Source organism: Eleutherodactylus coqui, chromosome 5, assembly GCF_035609145.1.
Source record: "Eleutherodactylus coqui strain aEleCoq1 chromosome 5, aEleCoq1.hap1, whole genome shotgun sequence".
Lineage (NCBI taxonomy): Eukaryota > Metazoa > Chordata > Amphibia > Anura > Eleutherodactylidae > Eleutherodactylus > Eleutherodactylus coqui.
This window is the reverse complement of record NC_089841.1, coordinates 177,128,311-177,153,162: the sequence shown is the minus strand read 5'-3', so window position 1 is coordinate 177,153,162 and position 24,852 is coordinate 177,128,311. Positions and strand designations below refer to the sequence as shown.

General features: G+C 43.4%; 1 protein-coding gene across 2 annotated transcripts in view; it reads right to left on the bottom strand.

The window, feature by feature from the left end:
* Window positions 1–888: 888 nt before the first annotated feature.
* TPCN1 (two pore segment channel 1) overlaps window positions 889–24,852 on the bottom strand; it is a 71,782-nt gene continuing 47,818 nt past the window's right edge. The window contains exons 16-28 of one of the 2 annotated variants that reach the window (XM_066603828.1): window positions 19,012–19,068; window positions 16,031–16,084; window positions 14,436–14,508; window positions 13,798–13,905; window positions 12,848–12,919; window positions 12,686–12,775; window positions 9,581–9,696; window positions 9,192–9,238; window positions 7,879–7,947; window positions 7,709–7,793; window positions 6,077–6,204; window positions 3,567–3,647; window positions 889–1,506 (exon numbers count right to left, since the gene is read on the bottom strand). In XM_066603828.1, coding sequence (XP_066459925.1) covers window positions 1,408–1,506; window positions 3,567–3,647; window positions 6,077–6,204; window positions 7,709–7,793; window positions 7,879–7,947; window positions 9,192–9,238; window positions 9,581–9,696; window positions 12,686–12,775; window positions 12,848–12,919; window positions 13,798–13,905; window positions 14,436–14,508; window positions 16,031–16,084; window positions 19,012–19,068 — 1,079 coding nt within the window. In that variant the 3' untranslated portion in view covers window positions 889–1,407. Of the gene's footprint in view, window positions 1,507–3,566; window positions 3,648–6,076; window positions 6,205–7,708; window positions 7,794–7,878; window positions 7,948–9,191; window positions 9,239–9,580; window positions 9,697–12,685; window positions 12,776–12,847; window positions 12,920–13,797; window positions 13,906–14,435; window positions 14,509–16,030; window positions 16,085–19,011; window positions 19,069–24,852 lie in introns of those variants that run through there. The other variant, XR_010792856.1, reaches the window with a different exon arrangement.

The following is a 24,852-nucleotide window of genomic DNA, read 5'->3' as shown; positions in this document are numbered from 1 at the left end:
CAGTAAAAAAAAAAGAAAAAGAAAAAACAGGTCATGTGGTGTTTTCATAATATACCAGTGAAAAATATGGCAATGCAAATAGATATTTGTTTTTTTGTTTCATTTAATGAAAGCTAATTCTTAAGGCCCATTTACACACAAAGATAATCTTTCAAACGAATGAAAGTTTGAGCAATCTTTTTGCATAAAGTGTTAATGGCCACTGATGGGCCAATTTATCATCTTCATTTGCATGTAAATAGGCCTCCAGGAGCTGTTTGCAGAGCCCAGTGTGTAATTAATCCCACACCCAGCTGTGTGCACAACTGCATTGTTCTCATCAAGGGTGTTGGCAGAATACAATGTAAACTGATGACTCCCTACACATGTAACAGCCTGTGGTCTACTGACAAATAAAGCACACTGCTTTAGCTCCAGTAGCTGAACGATGGATTTTAAGTTCACCTTAAAATCATTGTTCAAACCCAATGCCGGCGTTTACACGTAATGATCATCTCTCAAATTCGTAAATTTGAATGAATTTTGAGCGATAATCATTGCGTGTAAATGGGCCTTAACTCTATATTTGGACCATTTTTTTGTGGACTGTGATAAGAAGCTAATGTAAATCTTTATATTTACCTCGTTAATCTGTGTCGGGTAGCAGAAACTTCCATTTTTTAAAGAAATGACTGCATGATTATACATGGTAGTCCTTGTCTATGTACAGCGCTAGAGCCATCAGACGCCACGGTCATGTAGCAGCTACACATGAGGATACATATCAGTCATAGTACTTACAGGCTAATATGGGATTTTCACAGCAGAAAAAAAAATGTTGAATTGTAGAAAATTGCTGTAAGTGCAAGAGTGCAAATATGTCCTCTAGTACCAAAAAACATCTAGACGTTATTAAAAAAGAGGTTTATTAATATGTTACAAATATAGGTATCTGTATATAGCCGTGTCTTCTTCTTCACTGCTGGAGAGAGAACTAATGAATGAGAGGGTTGGAGAAGTGGCCAGCACAGGAACACGTTGAGGTCTGATTGTCTGTAGTGGAGGGAATACCCTTCATAAACGCTAGGGGAACATCTGGAGAAAAATGTCCATTCATCATATAGTGTAACAGAAGCAATAAGAAACCCACCCAACTGAATAGAGGATGGGTTGCAATTTGTGTTTCACAGTAACGATGCAGGAAATGAAGCTAAAACCTCATTAAAAACATTAAGCAGCTTATATAAAATAAAGTGTTAATATGTCCCAGTAATATACCTCCTGGACATGTTAACAGTACTTCATAGGATTCTAGAGGGTACTACACCCTCCTGGAATATCATCCTGGTTACTAGCTCTTGGAGCAAAGTTTAAATATTAATACTGACACTATTGCATAGTCATACAAGAAGTAGATGGCGGGTACGTTTAGTTAACGGTACTGGATCGAGGACGCAGGACTTCCTGTGGAGGCTGAGGCTCTACCATCTTCTTCCCCTGTGCCTGAGCATGCTCCTTGTACCATTCCTGAAACGCAGAGAAGAAGGTCAATCATTGGGAAAAATACAACATAGCAAATGGAGTCTAATTGCAAATGAGTTCTAGAAAGTGATTGCCAGTATTCCATAGATAGAACACTTGAAGTGCAATCCACCTTTATTCAATATTGGCTCCATAGTCCGCAATTCTAAAATCTCCATATGAAATCTATCCTTAGAAAAGAAATCATCTTTTGCGACCTGGAAACAGTTACCAAGTTGATGTCAACACATCTGATATTCTTATTACAGAGGTTTATTTAGTAGTTTTACATTAGGATGGTCAAGGGAGCTGTGCCCGTGCAATCCGCATCAGGAGCCTGGTTGTGAATGACCGCCTGACTCTTGCTTTAACAGCTGGGATCAGAGACCTCCGATTCCAATAGTGACCGAGGAATCTGAGGAACTTGAAAAAGGGAGGGGCATTTTCTGTCAGACCATCAACGCCCATGATGCAATCGCAGGGTGCCATCATGGCAGCTAAGGGACTAACAAAGGCCCCAGGTCTGCCGTAGGTATCTGTCTATTAGGCTATTATCTCACCGTGAAAAAATACTTATTTGGCAATGGACAGCAAAATAAAATGTATAATGCACAGCACAAGGTATTTAAAAAAAGGACCCCATAGTGTTACATCAAAGACAAAATAAAAAGGTTATTGCTTTTGGATGCAGAGACAAAAATGAATTTATTTCACACAAAAAAAACAACGTTTTTCTTATTGAAAAATACCAAAACTTAAATTAATTAAAAAAAATTTAAAAAAAAGATACAAATATCACTGGAATTGTACTGACCCATAGAATAAAATTAACATGTTTATTGCATAGTAAAAACAAAAGACGTGTGGTACGGTGTTAGCCAGTAGAGCAAAATGTGATTGTTCTCAGTAAGAGAAACCAAGTAATCTTGTAGATATGATACCTTTTAATGGCTAACAAAAATACATGATGGTATAGCGAGCTTTCCATACTACTCAGGGTTCTTCCTCAGGTTTAAATGGAATAGATGAGATATGTATATATGAGGTATGTATATAAATAAGGCAATTTCAAATCCCAATGGCACAGAATAATTTGGGAGTACAAGTTTATACCAATATTTGACACTGTCACGACCCGCATGAACCTCGGAGGGGGCTTTTTGCATTAGTGGAGAATAGGAGAAATCTGGAGCAGAGACAACACGCTGGCCTGATTTTCTAGTCTGGTGGTAGTTGAGCAGGTTATTAAAACTGTATTATTTGGAGGAATGAACATTGCTGCGAGTATATATTATCACTGCTTTATTGAAATAATGTGCTCATGGAACAAAGAAGGACGCGTTTCGATTCAACAGAATCTTGTTCACCTCTATTGAATCGAAACGCGTCCAGGAGTACATTATTTTAATAAAATAGTTATAATATATACTCGCGGCAACGTCCATTCCTCCAAATAACTCTGCTTAAAGACAAGTGTAACCACAAGGCCCGAGTGGTAGGATGGACGTGAGTATATACTGCACTGTGCACAGCATTTATATGAGCAATGGTCAACAGCTAAGAGGTGTGGAAATTAGATGTGTATTAAAACTGCAATTCTCCTCACTTCACAGCTCCCCGTAAAGGCTGGTAATGAGTTCATATCAGTATATGTTCTATAGACATTATTACGGTACTTATAATCGTTAACATTCAATCTAGTTTTCCAATAGGTCCATAGAAAATGAGGACCTGTGACTTTTAGATACCTTGCACAGGAAAATGAAAAATTGAGGTTGGGAACCGTTCTGCTCTTTTAGAGATAAGAGGTCCATGGACCTTGGCTGCCCTATCAGGGGTCACATATATGGTCATCTGGATGTGGCTCAGCAGTTCAAGTCAATACATAAACTCAATAATGGACATCAGCAATCACTTGTAGCTACTGGCTCCATGTTGATATTTATTGAATATATTCATATAGGACTATAAATCAAGGTTACATCTAGCCGCCAGAGTGTAACAAAACTACCTTTATACAGAGTAGTATTATAATGAAACAATCATAGAGCGGGTTCCCAGCTTACTTGGATTTCCTCCTCGTACATCTTCATGCTGAGGTCACTCTTTGTTTGAGATCTTCTGCCCACAAACAGCACAGTAGCAGCCTGGAAGCAAATGATTGAAGGTGGTAAGAGCGTTGCATTCAACATAGAAAGATGCTTCGAATGATCAGCAGGCAGATCATTCACAATGCAATAAATAATGGAACATGTCCTATTGGTGCGGCACTGATACCTGAACATGGGGATATGCAAAGTGTCACAGAGTTTAAGAGAAAGTCCAGGAGCCCGTTTATAGGGAAGCAGCCTGGCCATAAGAACTTCTGTGGAGACCAATAGAAAACAACCTAAAAGTTATGGGCTCTTCTACAAGGAGTGAAAAACTGTTCAAACGAGCAGACGATCAGTCATTTGCTTCAAAATGTGCAGATAATTGGTTAATTTTTTTCAACATTCACTCAATCACTGGTCTTTCGGGGGATTGTGCCAATGAATAGGAAGGACTGAACGATGGCTTTTTATATATAATGACTTGCAGACGACTGAATGATGATTTTTACGCTTGTATAAAATGAACGGCGAACATTAAGCAAATTAATTATTGTTGATCATTCCATTGTTGGTCAGGGTAACACTGATTGATTAGCATTCAGAGTCGCACAAGCCAAACATTTTTTTTTTTTTTAACTATAATCATTTGATATAAAAGGGGCATAAGGTGCCAGCTGAAAATTCTGCACATTGGCCATCTGGCTCCATGAATTAAGTCATCCATGGCTGAAGATGGCTGTTGGGTTAACACGACAAGTGGCGGCTATGTATCCTGTCATATAGTGGTGCACATTCCTGAGGCAGAAGTGTACTAATTTGGGAGAAAATATGAGTGATCCTGCTGCAACACCATCTGTTAATTTAGAGGTGAACTATTAATTTAGGATAGGAGAAATCACACAGATGTGTACATGTATGGACGGCCCAGCCTGGGTCGCTGCTGCACCAACATGGAGATCGGCACCTTATTCAAACTGATGAAAGGCCAGATCTAGCGGTTCAGTCCAGAATTTTGGGCACTTTCCTGGCAAGTCTGCTGCATGCCTGGAGAGCGGTTTCTACGTGACTACATCACCTTAAGGCCTCATGTCCACGGGCAAATTAAGAATTAAAATCCGGAGCGTTTTTCCTGCACGCGGATCCGCGCCCCATAAGGATGCATTAGACACCCGCAGGTAGCTAAATACCTGCGGATGTCATTTTTCCCTGCAGGCACGGGTCCCGCGTGCAGGAAAAAATCCGGACATGCTCCATTTTAGTGCAGGAGACCCGCACCTGAATTAAACTCACCTGCTCCAGACGGTACGGGTCTTCCCTTCTTCGTGGCCGGATCTTCTTTCTTCGGATGCCGAGCACATCCGCCAGGCCGAAGAAAGAAGATCCGGCCACGACGGAGAGAAGATCAGGCCCCGAAGAAGGGAAGATCCGGAGCGTCCGGAGAGGTGAGTAATTCTTATTTTCAGCCCTCATGTCCGCGGGGCAGGAGGGACCCGCTACGGATTCTCCATTGAGAATCTGTAGCGGGCCTGATTTTCCCCGTGGACATGAGGCCTAACAGTGAGGTTTGGAGGAGGTTCTGTTATGGTGTGGGGGTGTTTCTGCTGGAGAGCACTAGGACCATTGGCTATAGTGAAGACCACCCTGAAGGCTAATGGGTACAAAGACATTCTGGACAATGTGGCATCACCTACCCTGTGGCAGTTCAGTGTTTCTACCAACGGGACCGATCACCATGTCATACAGCACGCAGTGTTGAGACTTGGTTTAAGGAGCAAACCGTCTGCAAAACTTCATTGGCCAGCCCAAAGTCCAGATCTCAATCCCATTGTGCATCTTTGGGATGAACTAGAATGCTCTATCCATGCACACCCTACATACCATCATGCCCTGCATCACTATCTGAAGCACTCTTCAATAAAAGGAGAAAAATCTCTCCAAACATCTATCAGAATTTGGTGGGAAGCATGCCTAGGAGGGTTACTGCAGTCATTGATGCCAAAGGCAACCCAACACTGTATTGAAAAATGTGAATAAAATCAAAATTTCATCACCTTCTATGCAAGTCCCCATACTTTTGCCAACATCGTGTATATATCAAAGCTTATACACTATGTATAACACACATAGAAGGTAATGAAATTCGATTTTATTCCCATTTTCTATACCAGAGGTCATGTCAATAAAACACCCTGTTTTGAGGTTGAAGCCACTGGTTCAGTTACAGTAAGTTACACCGTGGAAAGGTTATCTTTCCCCAGTGTAACTTACTGTAGCCGAATGCTTAGATACTAAATATTCAAACGAATGGTCCACCATGAAATATATGGAATGACTTGTTCCAGCAGAGCAAGAGACAATCTGTGTTCATGGCTCCATGCTCTGGCTAATATAAGGTGGCTCCAAGTAGAAGACCCCCTTCTACTACTATATCTACATGCCCTAACAGGGGGTTAACACTATAAGAAGACAGCTATATGACCCACCTGGTTAGACTGTAAGTGAGAGAGCAGTTTTCGCACTTGATTTTTCTCCTCGCTGTTTTGTGCATGTCTGAGAATCATTGTTAGCTCTTCTCTGCCTACTTCCATCTCCAAAGTGATCCCCTTTTCATCTATGTTAAAGAAAAAAAAATGCAAAATCTCACTAAGACCCCCTTTAGACGAGCCGATTTATCGTTTGAATGAGCAAATGACATCATTGCTAGCCCGTTCATTCATGCACCCCGATTAGACAGGCAGATACATCGTTGGCTCGTTCAAATAAGAAATTGTTCTGAGTTGTTCAGTCTTTCACATTGGCTGTATAAGTGAATGAGGAGGACTGAACGGGGGCTGTTTAAACTGAACAATAAGTGAATGGGCTAACGATGATTTTTATGCCTGCTAAAATGAACGAAGAGCGAAAAGTGAGCGATTGTCATGCAGTCGTTGGCTCATGTTTAGACTGAATGATTATCGTTCACTTTCGCTCATTTTATCGGAGATTGTTTCGTCTAAAAGCACCCTTAGAATATGTACTGAAGTCAAGGGATGTCAACTTTTAAGGCCCATTTACACAGAACGATGATCGCTCAAAATTCGTTCAAACGACAGTTTAAGGCCTTAGTCAGACGGGCGTTTTTTCGCCCGATGTGCGCATGCTCATGCGTCCGGCGATTTTTTAATACCATTGCTTTGCAATGGTATTGGACACATGAGCGCTTTTTATGCGCTCGTCCGATAAATTATAGAACAGAAATCGCAGATCGCACCTATCTGCGATCTGCGATTCTTGTTCTCTTCTCTATATGCGCTCAATGGGGCCGGCGGCAGCAGCGCCGACCCCATTGAGAACATATAGAAGACAAATCATTCTTCTCTGCCACAGCTGTAACAGCTGTGGCAGAGAAGAACGATGTTTGCCCATTGAATTCAATGGAGCCGGCAATGCAGCCGGCTCCATTGAAAGCAATGGGCTGCGGGCGTGCGCGGGATGAATTGTCGGGAAGGGCTTAAATATATAAGCCCTTCCCTGCAATTCATCCAGAAATGTGTTAAAATAAAAAATATATATATACTCAACTTGTCCCGGCAGCCGGAGCTCAGCGTGGCCGGCCTGCAGTGGGTGTGAAGGGGGTGTGAGTCAGACTTGCCTCTGATTGGCTCTAGCTTGCTAGAAATCACCGATGAGCGAATAGTGCATGAACAGTGCACAATGGCCACACATTTAGACGCAACGATTATCGCTCAAAAGATGGCTTTTGAGCGATTTTTGAGCGATAATCATTGTCTAAATGGGCCTTTAATCATTACGTCATTTACACGTCACTGCTCATAGACTGGCTCTCTGCATTCAGAACCGCCTGTATTTTCAATCTACTTCTACAAATTAGTTGTACAGTAGTAAAGTCTGTCTAGAATAATCATCCTGATGAAAAAGGAAAACATAGCCCTTATACTTGTGCCAACTATAGAAATGCCATGGGGAACAAAGGCTGCCTGGATGTAATTCTACACTGCAAAATAAAATCTGTAATCTACATACTTTAAGCAAAAAGAAGAGCGCACAATACACAAAGTACAAGCTATTATTCTACACTAGAACTGTGTGTCAGCAATCTTATCACTTTACTGTACCTTCCGCATCTTTGTTCTTCCTGCAGTAATTCATTCGGAAAACAAAAGCATCCAAAATGCAGGCAACAATAATGGTTATTACAACCTAGGAACATATCAAGGACTGAGCTGTTAAGAATGAACGAGACAGATGAGATACAAGTATAAATAGTCTGACAGGTTATACTCACCATGGTGACAATATAAAACACCATGAAGTAAAGTCGTGCCCAGTGGGATGTTTGGGAAGTCACTCCTTCCTGAAATTAAAAATGATAAAGTGATACATAGATTGTCCCCGAACTGAAAAATGAGCAGTTAGCGCAGTTTACAAAGTACAGACAATATGCTCATTGCTTTGATTTTCAATTCTCTATCTAGGTAAGTTAATGAAGACTTAAGGTGCTTTTAGACGGAACGATTATCGTTCAAAAAATCATTCAAACAAGCGAAAGTGAACAATAGTTGTTCAGTCTAAATGTGAGCGAATGACAGAATGACGAACAAAAAGCACTCACTTTTCGTTCGTCATTCATTTTATGCAAACATAAAAATCATCGTTGGCCCGTTAACGTCTCATTCGGTTTAACCAGCGCTCGTTCAATCATTCTCATTCACTCATCTGCCCTGTGCCGGTCACTGCACTGGCTGCCCGTTAAATACAGAATTCAATTTAAACTCACTACCTTCATCCACAAAGCCCTCCACAGTGCAGTGCCCCCCTACATCGCCTCCCTCATCTCAATCCATCACCCAGCCCGGGCTCTCCGCTCTGCAAACGAAACTAGACTGCGCACCACTCTAATTCGAACTTCTCACTCCTGCCTCCAAGACTTCTCCAGAGCAGCACCGATCCTCTGGAACGCACTACCAAAGGCTACCCGGGCAATCCAGGACTCGCAGAACTTCAGGCGTGCTCTAAAAACGCACCTCTTCAGGGAGGCATACCGCATTTCCTAAACAAACACCTCTGTACTCCGCCTGATAACATGCTCCCTGACCTACTGACTGCAATCCCTGCTAGCCATCATAAACGGCTCCTGCAGTCATACTGATCCTGCCGTCACACGGCTAAATGTCTGACCATTGTCTATGTGTATAACATCCCTCACTCTCCACCCCGCCATACTGTACACATCTCCAGCCATTTTACCTTCTGTATCACCCCATTACTTGTAGTATCTAAGCTCGTTTAGAGCAGGACCCTCACCCCTATTGTTTCTATCAACTGATTACTATGTAACCGTCGTTCTGTAATTTTTGTCTTTCTGTATTCCCCCTGTCTATGTAAGCGCTGCGGAATATGTTGGCGCTATACAAATAAAGATTATTATTATTATCATATAGCGAATGTGAAAGACTGAACGACTTTTGTTTGAATGAGCCAACTAAGTATCTGCTGTATAAACAGGCTGCCCGAGAGCCAACGAGTCTGAGAGGACGTCATTGACTCGTTCAAATGATAATTGGCTCATCTAAAAGCACCCATAGATGAAACGCTTACCATGATGATATACCAATTGTTCACCACAGTCAGCTCAAATAACGTCACTGCAAATAAAGAGAGAGACAGGAAACACCATTGAAGGACTGAACAGCCAGAAATTTGAAAGAAAGTCTATCTTGTTCCGCTATGCGTTACTATATACAAAGCTAGTAAAATACATGGGATAGCAAACTGAATACATTTGGGCAGGTATGGCAGCTCTCCCTGGTGGTGGACTCACTACGATCCTCTGCAAACTAAATGAGGGTTGTTCACATAGCATAAAACCCTGAGGCTGCCTTTAAAGTGCCCAAGCATTGTATAATCCCGACAACTGATAAACAGTATCTTATAGGAAGTATACTTTACCATGTTGGAAAATGGGATTTAATTTCACCTCCTCTTACCAAAGCTGATAAGGATATTGTCAAAGTTGTTCAGATAGTAGTATCCTTCTTCTACCAACGTTTGGTTGCCCACAGTGTGGTTCTGCAGCCGGTAAGACTCTGCCACCGTACTCGTACTAAAAAGAATACATAGTTATACTTGAGTTGGCTGTTATTTGCGGAATACTTTACATGGTCATTCAAGATCTAGTTGATCACATTTGATATGGAATCTGCTAAGTATTTTACATATGATGGACTCATAAAAGCAGTCATAAACCTTCAACTGCATTACGTTATCTATGGAGAGATTTATCTATTCTACACATTTATATATCACTTACATATTCAGCAGGACTGTATATCACTTGATATTGAGTTTTGTCCCCATTGGGGTTCACAATCTAAATTCACATATTTGTATGTTTTGGGAGTGTGGGAGAAAACTGTACTACCCGAAGGAAACCCACACAAACATGCAGAGAACATATAAACTCCATACAGATGTTGTCCTTGGTCAGACTTGAACCCAGGACCCCAGCAATGTAACACAATAGTGCTAACCAATGCCCAGATATGTCACTTTAAGGGGCACTAACCCTTCAGACAACTTCTGCTCATCTACTAGCTTGTGCTACTCGCATCATTTCTGTAATATACTTGCATTAAAAGTGTTGATTTACCACTGTAAATTACTTTTGAAGTGGCTGCCACTAGGGGTCTCCCTTCCAGCTTCTCTGCAATCCACTCTCTGTCATTAGGCACATAGCTTCAATAGTAATAAGGACACAGGGATGTTTCCATAGCATCAGGGGTAGAAGTTATCTTAACAGACAGCTCCCATGCACTTACATGCTGACAGATCTGCAGACACTGTGATAACAAGCTCCATAGTCTCTTGCCTCTCTTGCTCTTATAACACGTATACATTACACACACATTATAATGTTTTTTTTTCTAAACATTTGGCCAGAATGGCTCTAAATGCCTGATTGTCCTGTGAGAGCAGAGGGATGGGCATTTAGGTACTGCCTCCCTGCTGACTGGACCAAAGACAGTCCAATGCGGCGTGAAAAATAAAGGGCAAGGACGTCAGGACAGTGAACTACTGGTGAATGCTAGACTTGCTACATTCCCCCTCCCTGAAAGTGGATTGCAAACAGCAGAACAAGAGAAAAGTGTGGAAGACCACCCGAACATCAGAGCGTACAGACACGAAACAGAAGCAAATGAGCGGGTAAGGAGAACATAGTATATTTTAGAAAACTTCTTGAAAACTCAGGTACGCTTTAACTACAGCACAGTACACTGATAAACATTGCAGCATAAACTAATGGATCCTCTGAAAAGGACAGTGTTGGCTGAACTCTGCTGGTTCCTGTCTAATGGACAAGGGCTTTATCTTACATATATTTCCTTTCAGTGACTGCAGTAATGTTTTTTTACAGATTTTTTTTTTCCGCTTCAAAGTAAGACAGAGATGTTACATAGCAATGGCCCTATGCTGGCAGTGGAGCATCAGTACTACAACTGTACTGCTTCCCTCCACAACACACACCATAGCACAAACCGTGAGCTAGGCTACCCCCCCCAATTGTAGGGTTGCAGTTTGGACAGGGATGATCACTAGCTGCTAAGCAGTTACAGCAGTAGTGATAATGACCAACTCCTTTTGTGCTCAGGAGACAAACATTTTTTAAGTTTTACGTAGAGAAAAATAGAGGACAACGTAGATTACCTTTTTTTAGTATTTAAAAGTGAGTTGAACCACACAAACTTTCGTCACAAAATAATCCCCGCACTTTTCCCATGTACAGTATGACATTACTAAATCGAAGTACTTTGCCCAACTTGCATTATTGCCATAACCCCAAGAATAAAGGTCTCCAGTAGAGATGAGCGAGCATACTCGCTAAGGAAAATTTCTCGATCGAGCATTGTCCTTAGTGAGTATCTCCCAGCTCGGAAGAAAAGGTTCGGCTGCCGGCGCAAGTGAGAGGTGAGTTGCGGCAGTGAGCAGGGGGAGAGAGAGATCTCCCCTTCGTTCCTCTCCGCTCTCCCCCACCGCCGGGCAGCCGAATCTTTTCTTCCGAGCGGGCAGGTGCTCGCTAAGGGCAATGCTTAATTGTCCTTAGCAAGTATGGTCGCTCATCTCTAGTCTCCAGTCTTCTATTCCTTCAGGTAATATATGCATTCAAGACATCCATATAAAATGCGCCAATGTCACAGAAAATAGTACCTGGCTGCATAGGTGTGTTGGAGGGGGTTAGAAAAGTTTTTTTTTTTTCCATAGGCTGTTTTAAAAAAAGTTTCTTTTTTTGTGTCTTGGAGAAAGCTGTGAGGACAAGTTGTGTTATACCAGAATTACTCTGTATAGGTAATAGTAATCTAATGCCTGCTGGCTATTCTGTGACAGGAAGCTGACCATTTATAGATGCTTTCCGGGCTTTTACTTTTGGTGACCTATCCTTATGATAGGTCAGCAATAGTTGATCAGTGGGGATCTGCCATTCAGGATCCCCAGCAGTGGGCTGAGCGATCAGCTTCATCGTTAGTGCACTGGGGTCGGACGTCATCATCGGGGTTGCAGCAAGAAGTCTAATAGTTATCTTTGCTCCCATTGAAATCAATGTGAGCGAAGCCACCCATTACACTTCCAGCTCTGATCAACATTATCCAGCTGGAAGTTTAATAACTGGTTTTGCTCCTTTTGACTTCAATGAAAGCATGGTCACTTATTAGACTTCCTGCTCCGCCCCCGATAACGACGTCTGGCCCCTGTGCAATGACAGTGGGCTGGGCAATCAGCTGATAGGAATTCACCACACAGGATCCCCATCTGCCGACAAACTATTGATGGTTTGTTCGGAAGACACGTCATCAATAGTAAAAGCTCTTAAAACCCCTATAAGCGCCTTGTCACTTCAAAAGGATTAGACTGACATCGTGGCAGCCTGCTCTCTTTAATGGCAGTATGGAGTGGTGGTTGCCACTAAACAGGACCCCATATATTCTCGCTCCAGATGCATGGGGCATCAGTGGATAGAATATAAATATACATAAAGTGGTTGTCCACGAGTTAAGCCATCAGATCAGCTTTCAAGAACATCTCTCTACACTACTCACCTGCAGCAGTTGGGGTAAAGTACACCAGAGAAAAACTCCATACCCACAATGGAAAAAGAATAGTAGAAGATAAGCAGCGTGAGTCCCAGGCTGCGGAGAGAGAAGAACACAGTTCAGTATCTTATAGGGCAGAAGACCAGGGCATGTAGGAGACTTGATTACCTGGCCATCCTTGGCAGTAATTCCAGCATGGTGTCCAGCACTGTCCGGTAACGCTTCTTCAATTTAAAAAGCCTGTAAAATATCGGGATGTATATTATATGAAGTATATTAGTACAAAAAAGGATAAAATAGGCCAGCACTACCCAATGGAAATCTATCTCAATAGAAATAGATAAGTGCCCGTTAAAACATGGCTGCAACATACAGTAGAAGCAGAAACCAAAAATGGCAACAGCACACAAAATAAATTTACTATTAGAGGCATATGTACCTAGAATCAATACTGCAATAATAAATAATACAAGGTTCTTGGTATATAATTTGATCAAATTACATTCGCCCCTCTATATATTTATATTGGGAAGTGCTGGCCTATTTTATTCTTTTTTGAACAAATAGTGTGAAGTTTTGGCTGCCTTCACTTGGCCGTGCACACCTGCCGCCCATTTACCTCCTGTCCCTCCTACTGGAGCATATGAATGGTATCCTACCTTCCCTGGTTTTATTTGAAGGTTTAGTCCCAAGAGAGGAGCATTGTGAGAGGTAGGTACCCATCTTTCCCAGGTGAAGATTAAACCACCTGGTATTAGCGTTAGGACCCACCTGGTAGCTTGGTCACCTGGATGTTGGTAGATGGGCCAATGTAATTTGATCAAATTATATACCAAGAACCTTGCATTCTCTAATGTGGTTAGAGCATGGATTATAGGTATATATACCTCTGATAGTAAATTGATTTTGCGTGCTGTTGCCATTTTTGGTTTCTGCTTCTATATAAAGTATATTAGACACAGCTAAGTCCCTGCAGTCAATATTAGGGACTACGCTACTACAATAATGATTTCACCCTAGAAATAGTTACCATAAAACAGATTTAGATCGAAGGCGACTGATTATCAAGCTGTTAAGTTAGGTATTCTACAACATATATTCATATATTACATACTCACCTGAGCAGCTGCAGAGGTCTCAATACCACAATGAAGTAGAAGGGCTTCATGTCAAAGGCCAAAGCGAGAAGTCCCAGCAATGCCAGCATGGTCACAGAGAAATCAAACCTAAAGAAGGAAGAAACAAGCAATGTAAACCGAGTAACTACTGTGAGGTCAATGGACCTACACCCAACATATGGCTGGTAATGTAAAAGCTGTAGTAAAGCCATAGACACCCATTTACTCCCTATGTGACAAATCGTACATATATCCTGGTCATTTCTAATAAAATGTACTTAGATTTCATTTACTGAAGAGGAAATTACTACACTTACATAGTAACATAGTATGTAAGGCCAAAAAAAGAGGTATATCCATCCGGTTAAGCCTATTACCCCCCCCCCCCCCCCCCCCATGTTGATCCAGAGGAAGTCAAAAAACAACTTCAGGCTATTAACCCCCACACTGTATTATATACTGTATAAATGTAACAGTATCTGCAGAATAGCAAATGTCCCTAGATCAGTTTTTATACATATATTACATACATTGTGCAGATTTCCATTGATTGGAAAGCTTCTCATCACAGACACAGTGTCTGAGGTTCACTTAATATGAGATGTAAATACTATTGTTTGCTGTCCGTTCACACTCACAGATTCCATCCTGATGTGAAGTATTCCAGTGGACCAAGGCCTGTCACCTTCAGAAGAACTTCAGCCCCGTATACTAGAAAGGATGGGGGGGGGGGGTGGAAAGTATTTTAGGGATGTTCTGAGGACTGACTGACATTGTCACAATAGTGTACGGAAGTTTAAACAATGTTATGATAAAAGTGGATGACAGTTTCTCCATAAATGCATAGTAAATGTTAATCAAAACCTTTTGAAAAAGTATCATGAGCAATAAGTCTTTCTTTCATATAGAGATCCAAATCCCTATCCCCCTGCACCAGTTATATAATGTAAAGTCACTACTACAAGGAGCAGAATGAAATCAAATTAATACTGATACACTTGGGTCAAGTTCACATTGTGTTATCACTTCACGTTCTACACATTCAACCAGGGAAATCTCCTGACCTACGCCAAACGTAAATCTCACACAAATAGAACTGTATGCCATACAGTGGAATACAACATAGTAACATACTATGTTAGGCTGAAGGGAGACAATGTCCATCCAGTTCAGCCTGTTTCCATCCCCCCTTGTTGATCCAGAGGAAGGCAAAAAAAAAAACCAATGAGGTAGAAGCCAATTAGCCCATTTGGGGGAAAAAAATTCCTTCCCCACTCCATAATGGCAGTCAGAATAATCCCTGGATCAACATTTGAAAGTTCCTACCTGACTCCAAGACCCGGATCAAACGCCCATAGTATCCCATGTAATAAAAATAATCTATTTATGTAGCGCCAACATATTCCACGGCACTTTTTGCCAATGAGAGGAAATGTGCCAAACAGACAAAATACGATGTTAGATACAGTAACAAACTAATAAAGTGTTTGAATAATAGAAACCAGGGTCCTGTTCACAGGAGCTTGCAATCTATGAAATAAAAGAAATGTTATCATGACGTTTCCTGGCCTTGGACCCAAAATTTCAATGTTTTTCTCACTGAGCCACTTCGTTATAACTTTTGCCTTGTGACATGTCCTCCATCATGCTGGTAAAAGGAACATTCCCAGCTCATATGCTGAATATAAAGAGGTGAATATAACCTATAAAGGACTCTGTCACTAACGCCTAGCAATCAGTGATGGGAGATACTGCGTCAGAGAGGGAACCATAAAGCACCAAGGCCACTCCTGCAGCTTTTTAAATCAGAGGACAAAACGAGAGACGTCTTCTGGAATACATTACAAGCTTGCAGAGGTCATCATCTGTTACTGGGTGCTTCACAAAACATGACAGGATTAAGAAGTACCAGATCCTCCTTGGCTCCATCAGGAAGGGTACGGCTTAAAAATACCTAAAGCCTAATGCACAACAATTTGTCTTTGGTCAACTGACCCTTTGTTTCATGCTTTTCCTCATTAATCTGATGGCCCGATATGAAATAATGGAGGGGGAACGGAGTTGCTGATTTATTGTTGCCATTTACTAAGCAACACAGGCCCGATAATGTCATCAGGCCAAAAGTGGAGTGGATTATCTGTTAAACACTGGAGCATCTTTTTACACGTCTGTAGATTGCCTACTTGATACAATCCCACCTCCAGCGTGAAGTTACAAGGTAATGGAGACTTACTTGTGAGAAAGACAACGTAGCTCCAGGGAACACCTTGAGGAAAGAAGTTGCCACCTAAAAAGAGAAGATATTCTGGGTGAAAGGTATTTGTAATTTCCCACTGTAGCACAATACACAAACCCCATGCGGCAACACTCGGACACCCTGCAAAGTATCTGCAAGCCGGAAGATGGAAAAAAGTCACATGCTTCCTTGCAGAGCAAGTCTTCCCCACCATGGTGGTAAGTGCGTGCCTGCGCTTCCCTTGCACCACTCATTTGCCATAAGTTTCTATGGCAAACAAATGCTGATCCTGGTACTGTGCGCCTGCGTCATTGCCGACATGACCTAACTAGAGATGAGCGAGTATACTCGCTAAGGCACATTACTCGAGCGAGTAGTGCCTTAGCCAAGTATCTCCCTGCTCGTCCCTAAAGATTTGGGGGCCGGCGCGGGTGACAGGTGAGTTGCGTCGGGGAGTGTGGGGGGGGGGGGGGAGAGGGAGAGAGAGATCTCCCCTCCGTTCCCCCCCGCCAGCCCCCGAATCTTTAGAGACAAGCAGGGAGATACTCGGCTAAGGCACTACTCGCTCGAGTAATGTGCCTTAGCGAGTATACTTGCCCATCTCTAGACCTAACACTTGCATTTTGGCTTCTGCGCATATGTGCATCCTGTCAGTGGACACCATGTGCTTTGGGAACTGTCATGACGTACAAACACCGCGGGATGAAATTCGATTAGGTAAAGAGCACCTTGTTAACCCTGTCAGGGCCACAGATTTTTCAATTTGGTTTTTCCCAACCTTTTAGGTTTTCCTGTTGATTTAGCCATATGAGAGCTTCCTTTTCGTAGGACGAATTGTATTTCTTGATGGTATCAATTAACATCCCATAGGTCCTTTGCATCTTGCAATGCATAGATGTTGAGCATGAGAATCTCCCCCTGAAAACGATTTTCGCCTGATGCGAGAGTTAGTAAATAAGCATATTTCTAAAACCAATGATTTTCAATGGTTTCCTTCCCATGAGCAATATTTTCACTGATGTGATGTTGCGAGAACAAAAAAATCGTGGCATGCTCTATCTTTCTGCAATGTGCGATTTTTATTTACTCCCTAGGTTTCCCTATGGAGCCTCCTTTTTAATCGCATCACAACACACGAACTTGTTGCAATGCAATTTTAACATTAGAAAGTCCTGTTGACTTTCGTGATAAAAAATTGCGTGATTTTATTGCGGGAGGCAGCGATATTTAAAAAAAAAAAAAAAAAAAAAGCATTGCTGATGCTCAAACATTGCAGGGATAAAGACGCGATTTTCTCGCGGCAAAAATCGTGATTGCCTATGTGGAACTAGCCTTAGTTGGATGTGAACCAGTTTGTTATCAAAACAACTCTGCCCTCATGTGTATGCATTATGTAACTACCACATAGCATCTACAGGGTAGGCCACAGAAAAGCAGGCTGCCACTTTTTTGCTCATAGCAACCAATCACAGCGCAGCTTTCATTTTGTATACTGCTGAAATAAAATGAAAGCTGTGCTGTGATTGGTTGCTACGGACAATATAGATTTTCTTTCATTCAGCTTTCATAATAGTGTTGTGTCGAGCTAATTTTCCATGCTCCACCCTGTAAAACAAGCTTAATTGGAATATTGTTTACCGGGAAATATTTTAATTAGATCCCGTGGAGGTGTCTGCAAAATTTGACCAGTATCTAAAAACGTAGGCCAGTGAGGCAACACGAAAACGTTCAACTAGTTTGGAATCACTTTTTTGCCACCTTCTACATGCATGCCCCTACAACACTATGAGTAAATCTTCCCATCTCCCACCCCCATTGTATTTGTGGCAAAGTACTGAAATGATCATTCTACACAATGAAAAACGTATCACTACTACCATAGGTCCCTTATACACAGAGCGATTATTCTTCAAAAAATCGTTCAAACGAGCAAAAATGAAACGATAATCGTTCAGAGTAAATGCAGCCAGCGACCGGATGCCAAACGGTAAATTTGTTCGCTTTTCGCTCATTTCATGCAGGCATACAGATCGTCGTTAGCTCGATCACTAATCATTCGGTTTAAATACTGATCGTTTAGTCGTGCTCGGTCACTTATACAGTTAATGTGAACGACTGAATGATTCTTGCTTGAACACGCCAATGATGTACCTGCTGCAGGGGCGTAACTAAAGGCTCAGGGGCCCTGATGCAAAACGTGAGCTGGGGCCCCCCTCTATCTGTATCTGTACCCGTACCCATACTTAAACCAAGCTGCACAGAGACATAACTTGAAGCTCCTGGGCCCCAATAGAAAACCTGTAACAGGGCCCCCAACTATAATGCTATATTCGTAGTACTGGGCTCCCTATATGGAGAAGAGAGGTCTTATGGGCCCCCTAAGGCTCTTGGGCCCCAATGCAAAACCTGTAACAGGGCCCCCAACTATAATGCTTTATTCATAGTACTGGGCTCCCTATATGGAGAAGAGAGGCCTTATGGGCCCCCTAAGGCTCCTGGGCCCGGGTGCAACCGCATCCCCTGCACCCTCTATAGTTACGCCCCTGATCTGCTGTATAAACAGGCTGCCCGAGCGATTCTGACATCGTTAGCTCATTCAAATTGTTTGGTTTGAACAGACCCTAAAAATTGGGGATTCTGCCCTTTTTAATATTTTGCATCATTATTAACTAAAAAGTCCTGAAGACCCCTTGCCTTGTTCTTCTCCCTCTGTCTCTTCCTATAGAATTGCTCGTACTGGCTTTAGGAGCCTTTCTACACCACGGCATGACTACACAGTCTTTTGTGAGGATCTGTGCCTAAAAGTGACCCACCGTATTACTTCAGATAGGGCCACAGATTTAGCATCATTCAAGTGCTTTTTGTTACATCCCTGAATTATAGATGTCATTTTGAAGTGAAATGGAGTGAATTCTGCAAGTATGAGATCATGAAAAATGCCATGTATTACATTCACACCTGTATAAATGTAGGCTCACCTTTCACCATGAAGGTCTCAATTAGAATCCACAATCCATTAGTAGCAACAACAGCATCTGGAGAGAGAAGAAATGGTGGGGGTGATAAGACAGACTAGAATTCAGGGACTTCTTCTCCGACAATTGACAGGGTCATGACAGGAATCAACAGTCTCATCAAACTTGGAGAACAAAAGGCTTGCACTATTGCTGTGTCATCTACTTCCTTTACTAAAGGCCCATTTACACCAGCCGATGATCGCCAAAAAAAAAAAAAAGAAAGCTAATCGGCAATTGTTTTAGCAATAATCGGTGCGTGTAAATGTGCACCCATCGTCCGCTTTTTGGGCACTGCTGGCTGATCGTTAAATTCGGTCCAACCTACAAATCGTTGTTCACTTTTATCAGTAGTTCTCCATGGGGAGTGCTAATAGCATTGTTTCCCCGTGGAGAACAAAGATCTGAGCGCAGATAATAGCCTCGGCCTTAAGGCTGGTTTACACGGGCCGATGATTGCTCAAAGATCGCTCCAATGACAGTTTGTGTGACAGCTTTGAGCGATCATTTTGCATAAAAATTAATTGGTACTTAAGTAGCTATTCAGCTACTTAAATAACAATTAGGTATGCAAATGAAGCCTTCACTGAACACGGCTAATAGCCGGAGGCTATTATCTGAGCTCAGATCCTTTGTTCTCCACGGGGAAACAATGCTCTCAGCACTCCCCATGGAGAACTTCTGATAAAAGCGAGCAACGATTTTTATGTTGGACTGAATTTAACGACCAGCCAGCAGTGCCCTAAAAGCGGACGATGGGCGCACATTTACATGCACCGATTATCGCTAGAACGATAGCCGGTTAGCGATTTTTTTAGTGATAATCAGCTGGTGTAAATGGGCCTTTAAGAAGGGCAATTAGCAATCGTGATCAAGCATTATCCATATGCCTCCATTATGCCGTATAATTAAATAAAATTCTCCTCCTGCACTAGAGGGGTGGAAGCCTTTCTTCACTACGCATTAATAGGGATTGCCCACCATATTGTTTTATGGCATGCCAATGGCTCCCAAGGCAGCCCATACACATTAAATAGATGTCTGCTGAAAGATCCAAACTCATGAAGTCAGACTACCGCTTTCTTACATGATGCACATAGTCTTATCCTCCACAGTCTGTGCTGTCCCCAAATTCTATCAACTATGGGACAGATTTATCAAAACTGTCAAAAAGTAAACCTGTCTTTGTTGCCTATAGCCAATCAGAACTCAGCTTTTATTTTACCACAGCAGTTTAAGAAAACGGGAATTTTTCTTACCGATAATTCCCTTTCTTAAAGGCATCATGACAGCATACACCTGGAGGTTGCTCACCTGCTGACCTGATGGGACAGGAAGAGGCAGAACATAAAAGGCACCTCCCCTCCACCAAACACCAGTGTGTTCCAAATAACCACAGTGACAGTATACTTAACCAGAAGGTGTGTTTTATTGGCACCACACACCTTAGACAAAGAAATCATAAGTATACACATTACCTCATGTGTTTAAACCAACAAGGGTAACCGTGTTGGTAGGGGGGGAAAAGCCCGTATGCTGTCATGATGCCTTTAAGAAAGGGAATTATCGGTAAGAAAAATTCCCGTTTTCCCTCCGACATCATGACAGCATACACCTGGAGGAATACCAAATAACTGGCATGGGCTTTTTTTAGGGAGGGATTACTGCTTGAAGCACCTTCTTCACGAAGGTTGCATCCTCACTAGATTTTAATGTCCAGCCTATAAGGTTTAATAACCGTATGACTAGAAGTCCACGTGGCTGCGTTACAAATCTGTTCGATTGAGGCGTGCGCTCTTTCTGCCCAGGAAAATGCCACCGCCCGAGTGAAGTGGGCTTTCAAACCTTCTGGGGGAGGAATGCCCTTGGCCTTGTAAGCCTCCTGGATGGCTCTTCTGAGCCACCTGGCTATTGAATCTCAAGAAGTGGCCTTCCCTTTGGCCTGCCCTGAAACTGAACGAAAGTTAGTCTTTCTGCAACTTTCCGTTGCCTCTAGGTACGCTAACGCAGCTCTTTTAACGTCAAGATTATGGAGCCTCTGCTCCATTCCGTTTTTAAAATTTAGACAAAGGCTGGAATGACTATTGGCTGGCCTCCGTGGAATTCTGACAAGACTTTGGGTTGGAGGGAAGGGTCTAAGGAGAATACGATCTCATCGGGGTGCATAGTCATATATGGGGCCCTTTGCGAAAGGGCCTGAATTTTACCCACGCACATAGCCGACATAACTGCCACAAGGTGGGCTACCTTGTACGTCAGCAAGGCGATGGATAGGTCTCTAATAGGTTCAAACGGGGAAAATCGCAGAAGGCCTGAAGGACTATAGTCAGATCCCAGGGGGGAAAGCACCATCAGCTTTATAAATGGATGCAGTCTACTCGCCCTTCTAGGAAATTTCCTGATCCCCTTGTGCTCAGCAAGCGTGAGATCAAAGAATGCCCTCAAAGCCACTACTTGGGCTTTGAGGGGATCTGGACTCAACCCTTTATCCGGGCCTGACCCATCCATTCTGAAATTTTTTCCCGACTTTGGAATAAATCTTTTCTGTCGAGGGCATAAGGCTCTCGTACATAGTGGAAACCCCGTTAGATGATGGACCTTTTCCTAGGAATTTTACCCGTTCAAGATCCAGACTGTAAGCCTGAACTTGTGAACCTCCAGGTAGAGGAGAGGACCCTACAGCCAATAGGTCCAGTCTTGACGGAAGATGGAGAGGCTCTCCCACTGACAGATCTCAGGAGAGGAAACCAAGGTCTTTTGGGCCAATAAGGCGCTACTAACGTTACTGACAGCCTTGGCCGCAGTAATTTCTTAGGAGTAGCGGAATCAGGGGTAAAGGGGAAAAAGCGCAAGCTACGTCCCAAACCCAGGGGTGAGAGGGGGCGCCCGTGCCTAATGCTTGTTTCTCCGAGTCTCGGGAAAAGAGAAGACGGCAATTGGTATTTGCACTTCACGCAAACAAAACTATTTTGGGTGCCCCCTATTTGTCCCGAGTAGGCTAGACACTTCGGGATGGAGTCCCCACTCTCCTGCGTCTACTTTCTTCCTGCTTAGAAAGCCCGCGACTGAATTCTCGGCTCCTTTTATACGGAAGGCCGACAGTTACTTAGTTGTGAGTTCCGCCCATTGAAGGAACCTTCCCGCCAAATGCTGAAGTAGAGGATTCCTGGTGGTACCCTGGTGGGGAATGAGTGGCACTGCCATCATGTTATCGGAAAAAATCCTCACATGCTTCATCCCTAAACGGTTTGCAGGCTACGTCGGGTTTCCCAAACCTCATTACGTTCTCTAACGTTAGATAACCTGGATCTCTCATGAGGGTCCTAAGTACCCTGTATATGGCCCCCTTCAAAGGTGACCCCTCACCCTTTTGCGCTGGCATCAGTTATCGCAGGATCCCCATTAAAAGGTTGTCTGAGGACAACCGCCAGCGGAGTGAGGATCTAGCCCTAATGGAAATAGAGATTGTCCTGTCAAGTGAGGACTGACTTGTCCCCATACTGGAGGATAAGTGTCTGGAGATCACAGCTGTGGAACTGGGCCCAGGGAACCACTCCAATGCATGAAGTCATTAGCCCCAGGATCCGCATCGCCTCTTATTGAAACTGTAGATTTCTTATAGAGAGCAGAACATTCTCTAGAATGAGCTGTTTCCTTAGAGGAGGAAGGGACGAACATTGGAGACGAAAATCCAAAATGACTCCTAGGAATTTTTTCCTGGTGTCCGGATCCATATTGGATTTCAAATCATTAATGATCCAGCTCAGACCCTTAGATAGCCGAAGCGTGGACCCCCAGTGTGACCTCAGAATAGTGAGGGGATCTGCCACCAGTAGGAACCCATCTGCTGAGCTATGCCCCCTTTCAGATGGGGGATGATGATAATCCCACGATTGTGCAGAAAGGCTACCATTTCAATCACCCCTTTGGAAAAGATCTGTGAAGCAGAGGAGATTCCAAAGGGAAGGCGCCATTCTCAGCGCAAATTTAGGAACTTTTTGCGAGTTGACATAATTGGGGGTGAGATAATACTCATCCTTTATGTCAATCGTAGCCATAACGTTATCCCTACCAATCAGGGGGGTTGCGGTTCTGATCGTCTCCATCGGTGGGAGCCATCTGGTTCAGAAAGAGAGGGGAGTAAAACCCTTTCCCCCCATTCCGTGTTAGGGATGGGGATAACTGCACCGATATCCAGCACGATCTGTTCACCCCTAAGTAGAGCCTGCTCTAGGGTTGGTGCCATGATGACGGTCACGGTGGAACCGGAGCCCGTACTTGGACCCAGGCCCACACAGTCCGAGGTTAAAATGAATCTATTTGGAGGGCGGGGTTCTAGCTCAAATCTTGTACCCCTCCGTCACCTGTGCTTGTGGGATCGACTCCTGTCATTAGGATTGTTTCCCAGCATGTGGTAGGCGCCGTCAGTAGCTATGTTTCTCCAACTAGTGCAGAAGTGAACTAATCTTCTGCGGACATGAAGATGCAGGTTGAGGGACAACAGTAAGAGCCTTACCGCTTCCTCCGGTCTTTCCATTCCCCACTTATAATATAGACGAGGCACATGGAATTAAGGCGCTTTTTGCGGAGTCTGATGACTAGCCGCCCCGAAAGGGTAGGGTACACAACCTATTTTTGGAGGTCATGTCTCTTGACCACTACTTTACCCCTGAATGACCGCCGCAGTGGTGCCGGAAAGCCCGTCCTTGGACCCAGGCCCATGCAGTCTCCGGTTAGCTCCCAGATGAGGTACTTCCCACTGGGGCAACCGGGGCTGGCAGAAGAGATGCTCGTGTTGGATAGGGCTGCCACGCGGGATCCGGAGCAGACCGTTGAAGCTGACCTAGTCAAACCGCCGTAGAGCGAGCCACCAAGGTGGCCGCAGTATTAGCTTTATAATGAAGCTGGACGTGGACCCAGCCTTACGCCTGGTCATGTCTACTTTGTTGCCTTTGAGTGGGACGTATCCTCAGATGGTAGTCCAGTTCTTTTAGTGTCAACATTTGGCGTCTCCTCAAGGATAGCCACTTCATTGTCTGCAAATAAAGGACACTCCTAAAATTCTTTTAGAAATTAACGGAGCTTGATCCATACAATTCAAATCATTAAGGATCAATGGTTTAAGTGTGGCGTTTACAGGGAATGTAGATTTACGTTGTGGAAGAGTGCAAGGTTTCTCTGTTAGCGTTTTTTCAAAAACGAGATATTTTTTCTCTCCCTGCGACACTTCCAAGATCTACAAGATCGAAATCTTCTGCCATGTCAGAGTCGGACTCTAACACTGCCGGAGCAGACCCTCTTGTGGCCCCTAAGGGCCCTGGTTGGAGGTCCGAGAGGTAGGACTGTTTCTTCCCGGACAACTGACTGGATTTCAGACATGGGGGAAGATTTTTCTTCCTGCAGAATTGTCGCTGAGCAGGAAGCGCATAATGTTTTAGAATAGGAGTCATCAAGATTTGTAAGCGTACAGGACGCTTTTTACTTCTCCTCCTAGCCTCCCTAGGTTTTGAGTATCCCTGTCGTATATGACAAGGGAGAGCTCTATTAGTAAGGGAAGTGTAGTGCAGGTGTCTGTAGGTTGGCCCACAGGACCACTTACAGCTTGGAGATTCTCTGGGTCCTCTCTTGGCCGACATCCTGCGCTTGTGGGATCCATTCCTGTCCTTAGAATCGATTCCTAGCGTGAAAAAACAAAACACCAGCCGACTCCCCCTGGTGCAGGGGCTTTAAATTTTGAATCTGGCGCCAAGCCGCGCCAGGCCACGCCCCCTTTGTGCGCTCCATCGAGGCCACGCCCTCTTGCGG